Source organism: Sinocyclocheilus rhinocerous, unplaced genomic scaffold, assembly GCF_001515625.1.
Source record: "Sinocyclocheilus rhinocerous isolate Xijiao unplaced genomic scaffold, SAMN03320098_v1.1 scaffold482, whole genome shotgun sequence".
In the NCBI taxonomy this organism is placed as follows: domain Eukaryota; kingdom Metazoa; phylum Chordata; class Actinopteri; order Cypriniformes; family Cyprinidae; genus Sinocyclocheilus; species Sinocyclocheilus rhinocerous.
Window position 1 is genome coordinate 4250 of NW_015638939.1, and position 15711 is coordinate 19960.

At 35.5% G+C, this 15711-nt stretch overlaps 1 protein-coding gene across 1 annotated transcript in view; it reads left to right on the top strand.

Moving 5' to 3' along the window:
* Positions 1-472: 472 nt before the first annotated feature.
* Positions 473-15711, top strand: part of LOC107750165 (uncharacterized) — a 51232-nt gene continuing 35993 nt past the window's right edge. Inside the window, exons 1-9 of the mRNA XM_016565430.1 lie at positions 473-578; positions 2122-2466; positions 2572-2748; positions 2891-2992; positions 3236-3557; positions 5334-5353; positions 5414-5764; positions 7786-7787; positions 14082-14114. Coding sequence (XP_016420916.1) covers positions 473-578; positions 2122-2466; positions 2572-2748; positions 2891-2992; positions 3236-3557; positions 5334-5353; positions 5414-5764; positions 7786-7787; positions 14082-14114 — 1458 coding nt within the window. The remainder of the gene's footprint in view (positions 579-2121; positions 2467-2571; positions 2749-2890; positions 2993-3235; positions 3558-5333; positions 5354-5413; positions 5765-7785; positions 7788-14081; positions 14115-15711) is intronic.

Sequence of the window (15711 nt, forward strand, 5' to 3'; positions counted from 1 at the left end):
AAAATGACAGGTGCTTTTGAACGTGTTAATTTTAAATAATGGCAGTGAAGAAAATCAGCCATGCCAAATCTGCTTGTGGGCCAAAATTTAACCATTGTTTTACAGGAACGATAGTTCAACTATGGTAGCCTATTTGCATTAAAATCTGCCAAAAAGTTACTGTGGTAGTAACACATGGCTGCTAGACCAAATCAGTTTCTCACTTCTCCTTGAATTATGTCTAATTTGATTATTTTCCCTCGGACTGAGTAGTGTTATCATATAGTTAGCCTACTACAGGTATTGCGCTGATGCATATTGTAGGCCTACTGCTTATATGATTATAGTCCATTAGGTTAGGACTCGACCCCGCACCTGAGACAATATATAAGTGAAAGTAAAATGAAAGTGAAAGGAAGCGTTCAGTCTGCCGCATCTCCCGAACAGCAGCGTCCGTCAGCAATAATAACTGCGATCATTTAAGCCAGCAGATATGATCGTTTTGTTTAATTTCGCATTTTTGAAAATGCATCCACCGAACTGTGTTTGGATGTCAGTTCTGCTGATGATCGCTGATGGAAAGTATGATCTCCTTCACAGTTAATCAGGGGCGACAGGTGTGTATAGGGTGGAGCACCATCTTTAGCTCACCTTAAGTATTATAGATTGAATTTTGAATGCAGTTGTTGTTTTGTTTAAAAAAGGTGATTTACGTAGGCATTATTTCACCATATCAACACACATACAGAGAGGATAGCCTAATACACAAGCGCAATTGTTTTCCGTGTAGTGCTGGGAGGAGCCCACAGTAGTATAAAAGCACCCATCATTAAGATGATCCCGCAAAACCGATAAAAACGACAAAACGACAAAATTCACATTTACATTTTTTATTAGCTACTTAAGGCGGGGTGTATAAGCGATTGCTTTTTAAAAAGGCAGATTTACAGGGTTTCTTGTTGACTTGAGGTTGCATCATGTGCTGACACTATTGGGGACGAATCCCATGGAACCTGTTGTATGAAGCATGTGTAAAATCATGCAAATCTGATTGGCTGACGACAGTCATATGTTGTTACATGATGTCACCTTTTATACTCAGATGGGTCTGCTTGTTATCCAGAGTTGCTTCTCCCCTCTAGTAATCCTTAGGAGTAGAGATAGGTGAAGTTGTATGTAGATTTCCACTCTCTAAAAAAATGCTGGGTTAAATATGGACAAACCCAACGATTGGGTTGTTTTCAACCAACGGGTTAAATGTTTAACCCAACCTTCTGGGCAGTAACCCAACTGCTGGGTCAAAACAACCCAATAGCTGGGTTTGTCCATAGGCCTATTTTACCCAGCATCACTCTCTCACCTGTAGTCCTCAATTTGGTATTAATGCCAGACTGTATCAAGCTATCGATACCAGTATGTAACCTGAGACGTTTTTCGTTCATTTAATAGTTTTGATTTTTTTTTATTATTTCTGTATTTTATTCTTTGTTGTTTAACAAGGACTCATTTTGCAATTATCATTTCACCATAATGGAGTAACTACTTTATTTTTCTGTTAAAATTCAGCCAAGAGCATCATAAGGTAAGACTTGGTTTAGTTGTTGCAAAACTTATATACTTAATTTACTTTGTATTCTGCATTTGATGCTTTCCTTATCCTATATATTTGTTATATAGGCTGCTAAAGTTCTGACCAGTAAAACTTTCTATTCTATTCTATTCTATTCTATTCTATTCTATTAGCAGATTTAATGCTGATTTACTACACTTTTATCTTTGATCTGTTATTCTGTGCTTAATCTGGACACATACAGCATTTGATAATGTAATTGACCTAATGTGATTAAAAGTGTCATAAATAATTATTTTAGCTTTACATTTTTGCTTATGCAGAACATTATTTGATGTGGTCACATTATATTGTAAGATTGGATGGGGTCATCCGAACATGTCACATCTTGACATTTAGTGAACTGACTTCACTGCAGTTTGTATGGCAAATCATGTGTTCATTGAATAAATGAAGTAATTAAAGTTTTAATGATTTTGAATATTTTACAGCAGAAAAAAAAATCATTTCCTTTTTAATCGTTATATTATGAATAGATTATTTATTTATTTATTTATTTATTCACTTTATAGGGTTCTCTGTGCACGGTCCCTCAGGTCCTCTGGTTGCTACTCTGGGATCTTCAGTGGTTTTGCCCTGTTATGTTGATGAACTCTTATCGATGGAGGGTCTGGAGGTGGAATGGAGAAGAACAGACTCAGAGACTCTGGTTCATCTGTATCAAGATGGTGAGAGTCGAGCAGAGTCCCAGCAGCAGGATTATCATGATAGAGCTCATTTCTTTACTGATCAGATTCAACATGGAAACTTCTCCCTCCGTCTGGACAATCTGAGAGCTCAAGATGAGGGACGATACACCTGTAAAGTTTACAGTCAGCAGGAATCTGGTGAAACTGTGGTTGAAATAAAATATGTTGGTGAGTGTGAATCACATGAATACCTCCCACCATTTTCAATATGATTTTCCAAAACGTTTTAATCCTGGACATACATTTCCTACTGTGACATTGTTTGTCTTTCAGAGCATTTGCTAGTATCAGGATCAGATGAGTCCATATCTGCGTCTGTGGGTGAGGACGTCACTCTGAACTGCTCTGTAGACTCTCACATCACACCTGAACACATTGAAGAGGTTTCATGGAGGAAAACTGATAAAGATGAAGATATTCTGGTTCTGCTCTACCAAAACGACTGGGTGAGTATTTGATAAGTAAATAAATAAATACACAATAACTGGAGCCTAAATTTGCACAAATAAACCATATTTACTTTTCAGGGCAATATCAAGCACAATGTACCCCATAACTCTTGTAATCAGTAACTAATGTCTGTGTTTAATAGGTTTCTCTGTTTCACACATAATGGTGTTGATTCTCTGTATTTCTGCATCTGGATGTGCACTTGTGCTCTGCTGCCTGATCTACTGCAGATCAGCATATGAAGGTATACATATTATCACTTGCTGTAGTTCATTTGAAACTTCAAAGCTGTCTAGCTTATATACAGTGGGTACGGAAAGTATTCAAACCCCCTTACATTTTTCACTCTTTGTTATATTGCAGCCATTTGCTAAAATCATTTAAGTTAATTTTTTTCCCTCATTAATGTACACACAGCACCCCATTTTGACAGAAAAACACAGAATTGTTGACATTTTTGCTTTATTTATTTATTTTTCATTTTTAGGGTTCATTCAACCATTTGTTCCTCTGGGAGCTTCAGCAATTTTGCCCTGTTATGTTGATGAACTCTTATCGATGGAGGGTCTGAAGGTGGAATGGAGAAGAACAGACTCAGAGACTCTGGTTCATCTGTATCAAGATGGTGAGAGTCGATCGCAGCAGGGTTATCTTGATAGAGCTCACTTCTTTAGTGATCCGATTCAACATGGAAACTTCTCCCTCCGTCTGGACAATCTGAGAGCTCAAGATGAGGGAGAATATACATGTACCGTTTACAGTCAGCAGGACCATTTATTTTCAACTAAAATCATTTTGGAAATGGGTAAGTGAATAGATACATTTATAACTGTTACTAGTAAGAATTGAATTAGAAAGCTCTCTAATTGGCATTGTTACAAGTGATAATTTAATTGTAGAGCTCTCTTATTGAATTGTTACTAGTAAAAATACAATTATGACGAGTAACGTTGGGAATATTTTAAGCTAAAACGGCTTGCCATAGGCGGCTGCAGTGAGGGGAGGAGTGAAATAAGTGCAAGCAAGACAGACAGTTCTGCCCTCTCGAAGCACAACAGATACCTACGAGATCAAAGGCGGATATTGCGTTATTCTCACTCATGCGCCCACTTTTTTGCGTTTTTTAAAACCGTGGTGAGAACTAACTGAAACAGGGGGTTTCATGACCCTTTAAAGTTTTAATACAGTGTACGGCAACCGCACATGCATCCATGTATAACTCTTTTTATAGCTATGTGAAAATAAGTGTATAAATGGAACAGTTCATTGTTGGAGCTGAGCTGAATGAGAGAGAGAGAGAGAGATGCAGAGCAGGGGGACACGAGGAACAGAATTAAGAACCGCTGTTTTAGAACATTGATTTTGAAACTTGTGAATCCATTAGAATCATTAGAAGACAGAATCGTGATTCATATATGAATAGATTTTTTCGTGCATGCCTAGTTTTCTTCCTCTTCTCTAAAGCAGCACAACATGGCCTCGCCCCCTTTGCTGCATGTTCCCGAGGGCGGGGTTTATCTGGGTTTGTGACATCACGAACCCGTGAAGTAACTCGTTGTAGTCCTTACAAGCCATTTTTGTAGGCATTAAACTGCCATAATGTTAAAAGACGATATCTCAGTTTGCATTGAACTTTCAGCGTTGTAACTTTGCAGATATTGTTTATGCTCAAACAGCAACATTACACACTAACTAACTAACTTTTCAAAAAAGTGAAATCGCAATCAACCACCCCTTTAAAAACTGTGCAGCTTTATTTAAACCAACAAATGACACTTGCTTTGTTTAATCTACTGACATTTAGGCATTTTTAAAAGTGACTTAAGTGTCCAGATACTCTTTGTGGCTGCGATACTTGTTCAGTTTGAAAGAACAACAAAAATAGAAGAAATATACATTATCAGCAATGCCACAAAAATGATCCTTTATAATAGCTAAACAACAAATAATAAAAAGTAATTATTATATAATGATTATAGAACATTTAAGCTGTTGACAGGTTAAAGCTTTTATTAACTTTTATTGAATTGTCCTTGTTTTTCTTTCTCTCTAGGCGATTATCACTCTTTGCTTTTTCAAGGTAAGTGAAAAATAAAAGAAAACTGAGCCTAACCTGTACATGATTATCATTTGGTTGATTATGTCTAGTATGTGCCACTGCTCCACAAATTCACTCTCTTTCCATTCCCTGATAATAAAGTAATGCTTTAGACGTACACCAAGACTTTTTAGGTCATGTAGAATCAGCTATCTGTGATCCATTTAATTTGTCTTTCATTGCTGCAGCGCACTGTTTTCCTGCGAACTGACAACCCGGAATGTATATCAACTATAAATGTATGTTTTAATGTGGCATATAGTACAGTGAGTTTTTACAGCAATTAGCAGATTTTTTTCTAAATGTCCAACAGCAGTTTATGTTTCTGCTGCTCTGTTGTGACTCTTGTTTTCACTTTATTATCAGAAGTTTGACCCAAATGTCCAAATTACTGATTTGTAAAATGTTGGAAACTGTTCATTTAGAGTGTTTGTTATATACAGAAAATGCATTATGCAGAAATACAGGGATTTTGCCTTGTCTCTAGACACAATGGTTCATCTTCATGTACAAAATGGCATTCAACCTTTAACAGAATTTCATATTATGAACAAAATGTCTTTTCAGTTTCTGGGCTCACTGTGTGCAATCCTTCTGGCCCAGCAGTTGTTCGTCTGGGATCTTCTGGGATTCTGCCCTGTTATGTTAACAAACGTTTATTAGAGCAAATTTGGAAGGTGGAATGGAGAAGAACAGACTCAGAGACTCTGGTTCATCTGTATCAAGATGGTGAGAGTCGACCAGAGTCCCAGCAGCAGGATTATCATGATAGAGCTCATTTCTTTACTGATCAGATTCAACATGGAAACTTCTCCCTCCGTCTGGACAATCTGACAGCTCAAGATGAGGGACGATACACCTGTAAAGTTTACAGACAGGAGGATTCTGTGTCCTTAGCCAAGATGAATTTGGAACTGCGTCTACTTGGTAAGTCAACCTATACAAAATTGTTTTGTGTGTGTCGGAATGAATTCAGCGATTCACACTTTATGTCCTGTATCATTTTAACCTTTGGGTTTGTGTGTTTGCATGTCTGTGCCAACACATGCCACTGAAATGGCTGTGGCCTCTAGGCTATTGTAGACAAATGAACTACAGTAGTAAACCAAAAAGCTATTACTGTCACAAGGCCGTGGTGGTAAATATAACCTAGTCACAAGTGACACGTTCACTAAATCACCACCAAGTGGCACAAAGGAATGGTTGACACCAATAGCCACTTTTCCACTGCCGGGCCAGTGTGAGCCAGGGCTAACAACAACCTGCCCTTAACATGCCTCCCTTCACTTTAAGTGACTTCACTTTAAATAATTATACATATTAGTTTGATTGCATCACTAATGTGCACTTCTGACACAAATATTTTTTTTTATTGTAAATCATTGGCATGCAGGCAAAAATATTGATGCTGGAGTCTTTCTAAAGTCTTCATGTAAGGACCAAACGTCTGCTTCTGTCATGTTCGTTACATAAGAGAACACACTTGTTCAGTTGTGGCTGCTCCATTTATTTGTGATCACGGAAATGCACAAAACAACTCCATTGGTCCATTTAAGTCAAAAGGCGAGCACAATAGGAAAATACTGATAAACCCTCATAAAATGTTTGCGTCAAATTTATTTAAAAAGAATGAGCATTTATGTTAATATTCCACAAAATAATATAATCTGAGGATGTTTGAGCACTGTCTCTCGTCTTACTATACTGTTATCCTTTTAGCCAAAGCAGCAAAGCAATTTATATGCCAATGGTTAGCATACGTAGCCTTTAGCATCACATATAATACATTTCTGCCGCATACGATGAATGGAATTTCCATCGGATAGCAAAAGTTATTTCAGATGCTTGCTGTTTTAAATGTTTAAAATGCTGATGTCAGCTGGTGTCTTGATGTGAAAACATGGGGAATGAACAACGGTGCCGACAGTCTCCTAACTCAGATAAACTTGGTCTTTGTTCATGACATGGGGCTTTGGTCCTCAAGCCCCAGTTGGCCCGCTTTGGACCAAGGTAATCGGCGGGCCGAAAATGCCTGGCCAATGGCCCCGAGGAAGCCCCAACGAGGCACAATCAAGCCCCAGAAGTGAGAGTGGAAACACGACTATCATGCATTTTGGCCCGACAGTGAAAGATCGCTTCATTTGGAAAGCGTCTGCTGTGACATCTTTAAGACATCAGTTTTACATACATTCTAAATCATAAACATCTTAAAGATGTCTTCTAAACATCTATTTGACATTGATTGGAAACGTCTCAGACTAAACGCACTAAATTTGCTTCTGTGAATATGAATTATTTTAACTACAGTGTTTGCTTAAGTTATCTGCTGGCTGCAACTGTCAAATCTAGCCTATTGGCAAGGCAAAGTTGACTGCTACTTGTGAAAATGTTATTTGATGCGCTCGACTGAGAACTTGTAGAAGTCTGTGGTTTAAACAGCAAGAAAAAAGGTTGAGTAAACTCTGGTACTGTAAAAATAACCACAATGTTTCTGGATCTGCACTGCTGCTCTGCCTACAGAAATATAGTTAAATGTATGTGAGGTTTAAGACGTTACCTGAAAAGTATCTGAAGTAAGGAAAAAGTTACATTAACATTCATTTTTGGCTTTTATTATTACATATCTAAAATTATTATTACATGTTTCATTCAGACATAATTTTGTATTTTCTCTCTAGATTCATTTTTCCATCTTCAGATGTTTCTAGTCGTCTGTCCAAATATCATCATGTTCTTTGCTTTTGCCTTGTGGGGTGTTTCTGAAGGTGAGTGTTTCTAATTACTATATGAAGAGTTTATTTGCAAAACCAGATAACTCCGTTTTTTTTTAATGTTCAAAAATCATGTTTTTTTATTATGTTATCATGCTTTTATTGTGTTTCATTGTGTTAGTTATCTTTTTTTAAAGTTATTTTTACTTAATCAAAATAACCCAACAGCAGTTTGATTGAGATTAATTGGAATGCATAATGAAAAAAACATGATATTTGAAAATGGTTAAAAACGGAAACAATTAGCATTAAGTTGCATATGAACTCTTCATATGATAATATAAATAATATAGCTACTTAATTACAAGAAGTGTGCTCTTGTTTGTAATAAGAAAAAAGCTTTCATTGTGTTGCAATGATCATAATCACACTCTTTCAGCCATACACCGTATGCGTTTGTATATCATTGAATTCATGATATCTGTTTTTTGTTTCAGGATCTGTGAATGAGTCAATTTGTTGCTGTACTCTTTATTTTCTGAGGCCTCTCATTTTACTCTGGGCTTTTCCATATGTGAATGAGTTCACAGGTATAATTAATTTGATCTGTTTATTAGAGGAGGTCAGAAAACTAATTATAATGTCCAAAATATTAATTGTGCGAGTGATTTACCAAAAGAAAATTGATTAAAACTTTCATTAAATATTGTTTTAGTGGCATTTGTGTTTCTGTATGTTGATGTTGTGTGTGATACTGTGATTCTAATCATTAAATACTTTTTCATTTACAGGCAACATTAAAACATGGATTCTGAAATACAGTTATTTAGCAGAATATTTAGTTCTCTCAGTTGTTGTTTATTCAGGTATGCGAATAAAAATGTCAATCAACTGCAATAAAAAAATGTTTTATTATGCAGCAAATCTGAAACAATAACATGACAAATCACAACATGCAGAAATATTAAGCAGTTCTACATGATACATGATTTATTAGTATGACAGATCCTGTGTGTTAAATGCTGAATCTCTATATGTTTATAGTACTGAATCACTTTTATGATCTTTTAATAACAGTTTGCATAAACTCAACTTAATTTGAAACTAAACTAAATCCACCACTAAAGCAATCCTCAGCATGATTTGTGGTCATGACACACATTTCATTTTAGCAGCACAAAGGTCACGGCATCAATATTAGAAATGGGCTGAAAATAAACCACTGAACCTCAGATTATAACAGAGACTATCCAGTGTAAATTATAATAAAGCAAGATGATTTTGAAACACCCACCTACTCCCATTATAAAGCTTGGAAGAGCAAGGAAAATTTTTAATATAACTCCGATTGGATTCGTCTGAAACAGAAAGTCATATTCACCTAGGATGCCTTGAGGGTGAGAAAAACATGGGCTAATTTTCATTTTTTGCGTGAACTAACCCTTTAATATGATTACTCTCCTGTTTTTTAGGATTCATCATTGTTGTCATTTTACCAGTGTTACTGATGATGACAAATGACAGATGTTTTTTCAGATGGTTTGATAGACTCATGTGTAAGTATCTGATGAATTGTGATATGATCTCTGTTGAACTGCATCAGTTTTATTGATAATCAGTGTTGAGAAAAACATGTTACAGTGGTCTGATGATTTATTCACTGTAATAAAGTGACAGTTTTATCTTTAAATCCTGCCTTTTCTGACCTTTATTTAAACACAAATGCAGACACACAAACATATCAGTACAGCTTCATTTTCAGGATAGATTTTGGCATGTCATCAAATATTCAGAATGTAGTTATTAATATGTTGTTTATTTACAGTTTTTGAGTAACTTCACCATCACTGATGATCAGATGAATAAATGAATAATCATTCACACATCTGCCAATAACAGACCATCTCTCTATCTTTGATGGTTTGAGTTTAATCTCAAGGAGAAATCTCCAGAGAAAAAGCAAACCAGTTTAGATGTTGCTCTGTTTTCTGATATCTGTGTTTTTTTATTCAGTCAGTTTTAACCACTGATCATCTCTGTTTCTGTCAGTATGAAAGTGTTATTCATCAAAGCATTCTCACACTCTCATCTTTTTCAGGTTCACTTTCAGTCAGAAGAACAGTGATGTTAATCATCATAATAGTGATTATTGCAACGATGATCTGCCTTTACATAATTACACTGGAAAATAAAACAGGTACAGTAACATAAAAAAATGCTTGGAATGACAGCACATCATTGATCTAGCAAATACAGGTTTATCTTTATAGTAGTTCTGTCAAACGATTAATTGCGATTAATCGCATCCAAAATAAACGTTTTTGTTTACATAATATATCTGTGTGTACTGTGTATATTTATTATGTATATATAAATACACACACATGCATGTATATATTTAAGAAAAATATGTTATGCTTATATATTAAATATATTTATATATAATATAAAATATAATATAAATATATAAATGAATATACATGTAAATATTTTCAAAATATATACTGTAAATGTGTGTATTTATATATACTGTACATAATAAATAAACAGTACACATATATTACGTAAACAAAAACTTTTATTTGGGATGCGATTAATCGCAATTAATCGGTTGACAGCACTACTTTATAGGTTTATCTTTATAATTGTTTTCATGCTGAAGTTCATTAGTTTTTCTTGACCACTGAGCAACAAATCGATCTGACAGTTATAAGTTTAATGGTACACAGCATGTGATACAATATTTACTGCACACAAGTTTCTCTCATCTAAAAGCCCTGTAGATTACTTTACAGTTTCTTTGGCAAATCTTGTGTGTGTGATTTCTTCTCTATAACTGTGAATGAAAGATGAGACTGTGAAATGGCTCAGATTCTTCCGAAGTCATTGATTCCCTCATGGTCATTGCATGAACAAGAACATGGTCAGCTAATGTTGTTCATATTTGATCAGAAACTAATGTTCTTTGCTCTTCCTCTTCCTCTTTGTCTCCCACTTCTTTTAGCTCTTTCACCATTAATAGGGTCCAAAGCACATAATCACCATAATCATAAAAATAGTTTTGCAGAAAACAGTGAGAAAATTGAAGACCAGCTGAACCAGTTACTAGATCAACACATTTGAACATGTTCATTCTTCTCTAATGCCATTTTAAAACACTCATTATTCACTGAGACTGATATTCATAAGGATTTGCTGCAATTAGCTGTTAATCTGTTGTTTTATAATATCCAACATTAAAGGGTTAGTTCACCCAAAAATGAAAATTAACCCATGCTTTACTTACCCTCAAGGCATCCCAGGTGTATATGACTTTCTTCTTTCAGACAAATCCATTTGGAGTAATATAAAACATTTTCCTTGCTCTTCCAAGCGTTAGAAAGGGAGTAGGTGGGTGTTTTTGTTCAACAGTCCAAACATAGTCAAATAAAGCACGCACATCCATAATAAAACGTGCCTCACGCAGCTCCGGGGCATGAATAAAGGCCTTCTGTAGCGAATCGATGCATTTTTGTCAGAAAAATATCCATATTTAAACGTTATAAACACTTTTCTCTCACTTCCGGTATCTGACGTGTGCGGAAGCCGTTCTGGCGGATGACGTAGGACGTATGCGTCGTGCGCGCGCGCCTCTGAGATATGCTAGTCTCACGAGTTTGTTTGCAGGAGCAAAGGAAGCAAAGAATGCGCTTTATTTGACTATGTTTGGACTGTTGAACAGAAACACCCACCTACTCCCTTTCTAAAGCTTGGAAGAGCAAGGAAAATTTTTAATATGACTCCGATTGGATTCGTCTGAAACAGAAAGTCATATTCACCTAGGATGCCTTGAGGGTGAGAAAAACATGGGCTAATTTTCATTTTTTGGGTGAACTAACCCTTTAATATGATTACTCTGATTCTTCCGAAGTCATTGATTCCCTCATGGTCATTGCATGAACAAGAACATGGTCAGCTAATGTTGCTAATATTTGATCAGAAACTAATGTTCTTTGCTCTTCCTCTTCCTCTTTGTCTCCCACTTCTTTTAGCTCTTTCACCATTAATAGGGTCCACAGCACATAATCACCATAATCATAAAAATAGTTTTGCAGAAAACAGTGAGAAAATTGAAGACCAGCTGAACCAGTTACTGTGTGTTAGCAAAACTCTTCATAATTGAGGCACTTCAATGAAAAAAAAGGCATGCTTTATTTCATTCCTTTCATTTCACAGATGCTATTGGATGGGGCTGTGTGACTGTATTTCTGCAGATACTGTGGACGGTTATGAAGTTTACAGGCTATTATGGCTTTATTGCTCAGGGTACAGTATTAATCATCTACTTTGATCACTCCGTCAGTACATGTACAGTTAATTATAGTAAACAATGCAGTACTGATAATATTAGGCAGATTTGTGTGTTTCTTTAAAAGAGAGTCAATTTTGGGGGAAAAAAACAGTCCCGTGTCTTGTTTTAATTTTAGTTTTTGTCAATTTAATTCCAGATGTGACCTGATCGATCTCATTAGTGCAGTAATTATCAGATCATACATCATAGTTTCACACTGTAACATGATAAAATATGATAAATTGATATAAACACAGTACTTTAAAGCAATTTGTGTCGTATGAGCTGTTGAAGAGTGAAGGGCTGGAATCAATCATAAATGAAATACTTAAATCAAGCAAACAAATAATTTTATGTATCTTGTAGAATTTTTTTTTTCTTCGTTTTTTGTGCATGTTTATAGTTGTTTTCAATGTGGCCTAATTTTATCTAAATGAATACACTTCTTAAAATATTATTCGATTTTTAAACATTTTTGTGTATCTCAAGGTAGACTGATGCAGTAGTTTTGTTCATGTTTAATGTCTAAAATTGCATTACAGATTTTCCTCGTGTTGTCACTGTGTATGTGTTTGGATCAGTTGGTGTTGTTTTACTGAATTCTTTTACACTGATGACTGAACTGATACTGAAAACAGGTGAGTGAATGTCATATACTTTTTTTAAACAATATGTGATACAGTTTGAGAGAAATATTTCAGCATTCACAAAGTTTATAGCAAATATGTACTTTAAATATGAATTGATTATGAATTAAATTAATCTGTATTTACCTGTAATAATTACTGTGCTAAAATACTGTTAACATTGCATTCATTTCTCGTAAAACGGTGATGATAATATTAAAAAAAAATGTTATCCACATTTATTTTTTGTCAGTTAATGGCGCTCGTACAGTGGGAGATCTGAGGTCTGTTGTCTTTCCTTCTGAATGTTTCTTTGTCATTTCTGTGATGATTTCAGGAATATTTCCATCTGGTGAGTATAAATCATAATTGTTTCAATTACAAAACATTACATTACATTTACATCATATGAGCTGGTGTTTCTTTATTTTACATCTCTGAATCATTTGTCTCAATCTCCATTCAGTAAGTAAGTAAGTAAATAAAAAATAAATATAAAAACACTGTTAAAGTGTTTAAAGTCTGATTCAATCATTTATTTACCACATATTGTGGTGTGTGTTTCTGAACACACTCATTAATCTCCTAATAATCTGCAATGTCTGTCACAACACTTAAAAATTCCTCTAGACCCTTTTAATGCTAAAATCCTAAAAGCATCTGATGAGTGTCAATGAGAACTGCTCACAGTGAACATGAATGAATCTTTATATTTATTGACTCCCTGGTTCATTCAGATAATTGATTGGACTATATCAGGGATCTTTCAATGTCAGCAAATAAACTCAAAGGTTTCAAATTGAAATGGTTGAGATGTTTTACAGTGTGTTGCACTTGAAAAGAAAAAAAAACATAAAAAGGAATTACTAATAAATCATTCAAAAAAGGTCCACGTGACAGCAGTTAAGCTATTGAAACCATTTAAGATCTTGGTGAATAAGTAGTTATTTAATTGATCTTTTAGCAGACAATGACTAGAGTCAACAGATCCACTAATATTTACTCTCTCTCTCTGACCTCACAGGCATCATACAATGCGTGCAGGTTAGTATCATTTATAAACTGCATTGATTTGAGATTAAAACTGACATGCAACATCAGGAGACTTTTACTTATATTACAAGATTCTCCAAAAGCATGAGGATGTTATATAAATATTATTTAAATTGCATATCTTGCCCTAAATGCAGAACATAGTGAAGTCTAGACAAACTCCAGCTGACAGATCACAGATCGACTGAAGATCAGGAGAAAAGTCAGCCTGATTCAATAGTCAGACTGTAATCAGCATGATTTTCTGCAAAAGTGCTTTGGAACAACGTGGATTGTAAAAAGCACTATAAAAATAAATATACAGTCACTGCTCAAAATGTCATGTGTTTCAACACTGATCAAGCTGCGACTGGTATAATGATGTTATTCATTGTTAATGGTTTTGCACTGTGAGCTCTGTGTTTTATACTGTGTTTTGTACTTGTTTTTTTTTTTTTAAATAGAAGTAAATATGTAGTACATAGTAGTATGTACTACTACTTTTTAACTCTACATATGTAATGTTAATTTGTTAGTTTTTTAAAACTAATTGTAGCTGTAATACTTCAGTAGTAAAGTTCAGTATTCATCTGTATGTTGTGCTGATGTAGAGCTCAGATGTGGTTTCTTGAGTGTTTTGTCTGATTAGAGAGCAGTTGTACAGTGTTGAGGCCAATGTTTCCTCAGCTCTGTGTTCATGTAGTAATAGATCCATGTGATGAAGGGAAACACAGTGATTCCCACAGCAATGCAAATCTTGACTGAACCAACAGCTCTCCAAAAAAAAAAAAAATCCATAGACAGTTGCATAGATATGTAGGGGAGAGTGGGGCACAACTTGACAATTTTTGACTTTCTTAGTATTTCTTTATTTCCACATTAATTAAATAAATGTCTAGTACAAATATGTGCTCTTGTTTAATTAATACCATGTATGCTTTTTTTACCCCGAAAGAATGGAATTGAAATGTGGCAACATGACCGATAAAATGGGGCACGTTGTAACATGACCATATAACAGCAGGAAATATTACATGATCTAATAAAAATTATTTAAAAAGTGTAAGACAAACTAAAAAATACATTTATTCATAAATTCTGAACATTCAGGTGTTCATTCACCTGTTTATCATGGTTTCCTAATAGATTTAATAATAATTATATATGTGAATTAAATCACTAATGTCATAGAATAACATAATCTAATAGTTCTAGTACAACGTTCCCCTCCTGTGATTTAAACCTGGCTAGTGTCTTCTGCTAGATAATCATTAAATAACTATCTAACCTTTTAAGGTCCCACTGTAGTCAACATTTTTGCCCTTCAGTCTCATCTTTGATCATCAAAATGACAACGAAGAAGGCTAAACTGAAAGAGAATAAAAGCAAAGACACTTCGAATACAAGCGAAGACGGAGGCCTGGCAGAATGGAGTGGCACTGGAAGGAGTGAGGGCCAAGGCAGAACCAGAGGGAAGGAGGATGCCGGTGGAGCCAAAGGGGTGGAGGGCGGCACAGCTTGGAAGTATGTGGCAAAACCAGGGTGACAAGAGACCAGGGTGGAGCCGGAGGGACGAGGGAGCCTTATGCCGAGTTCACACTGCACGATTTTAGCCCGATTTTTCACTCGCCGACAGGTTTTGTGAAATCGCCGACAAATGCCCGAAATCGGAGGCAAATCGGTGTTCGTTCACGCGAGTGACAATCACGCAGTGTGAATTATCAAAGACGCGATCTGAGGGAATCACCGACACGTTGCAGACACCCGCGAAATATTTGGCATGCTAAATATCTAGAGCTGTCGGCGATTCACAATCTCGCTGTGTGCAATGGTTTCTGACTGAAAACTACATCGGCGATGACCTACAGCCAATGAGAGACCAAGATACAGGGCAGAGGGAAGTTCGGGGAGGAGTTATAGACCAGAATATCAGTATTTTAATAGATATATGAACAATTATATCATACAGAAACAAGCACAAACATTTGCTTGACCAGCCACAACATCAGCATAACAGTTACTGCAAAATTATTTACCTCCAACTCTCTTTGCAGAACACCCAATCCCTGTTCCCTGCATCTCCCTCCTGCATAATCAGTTTTTCTTTTTCTCCTTGTAGCTGGAAATCAGCTCACAGACAATTTGCGGGCTATATATATATATTTT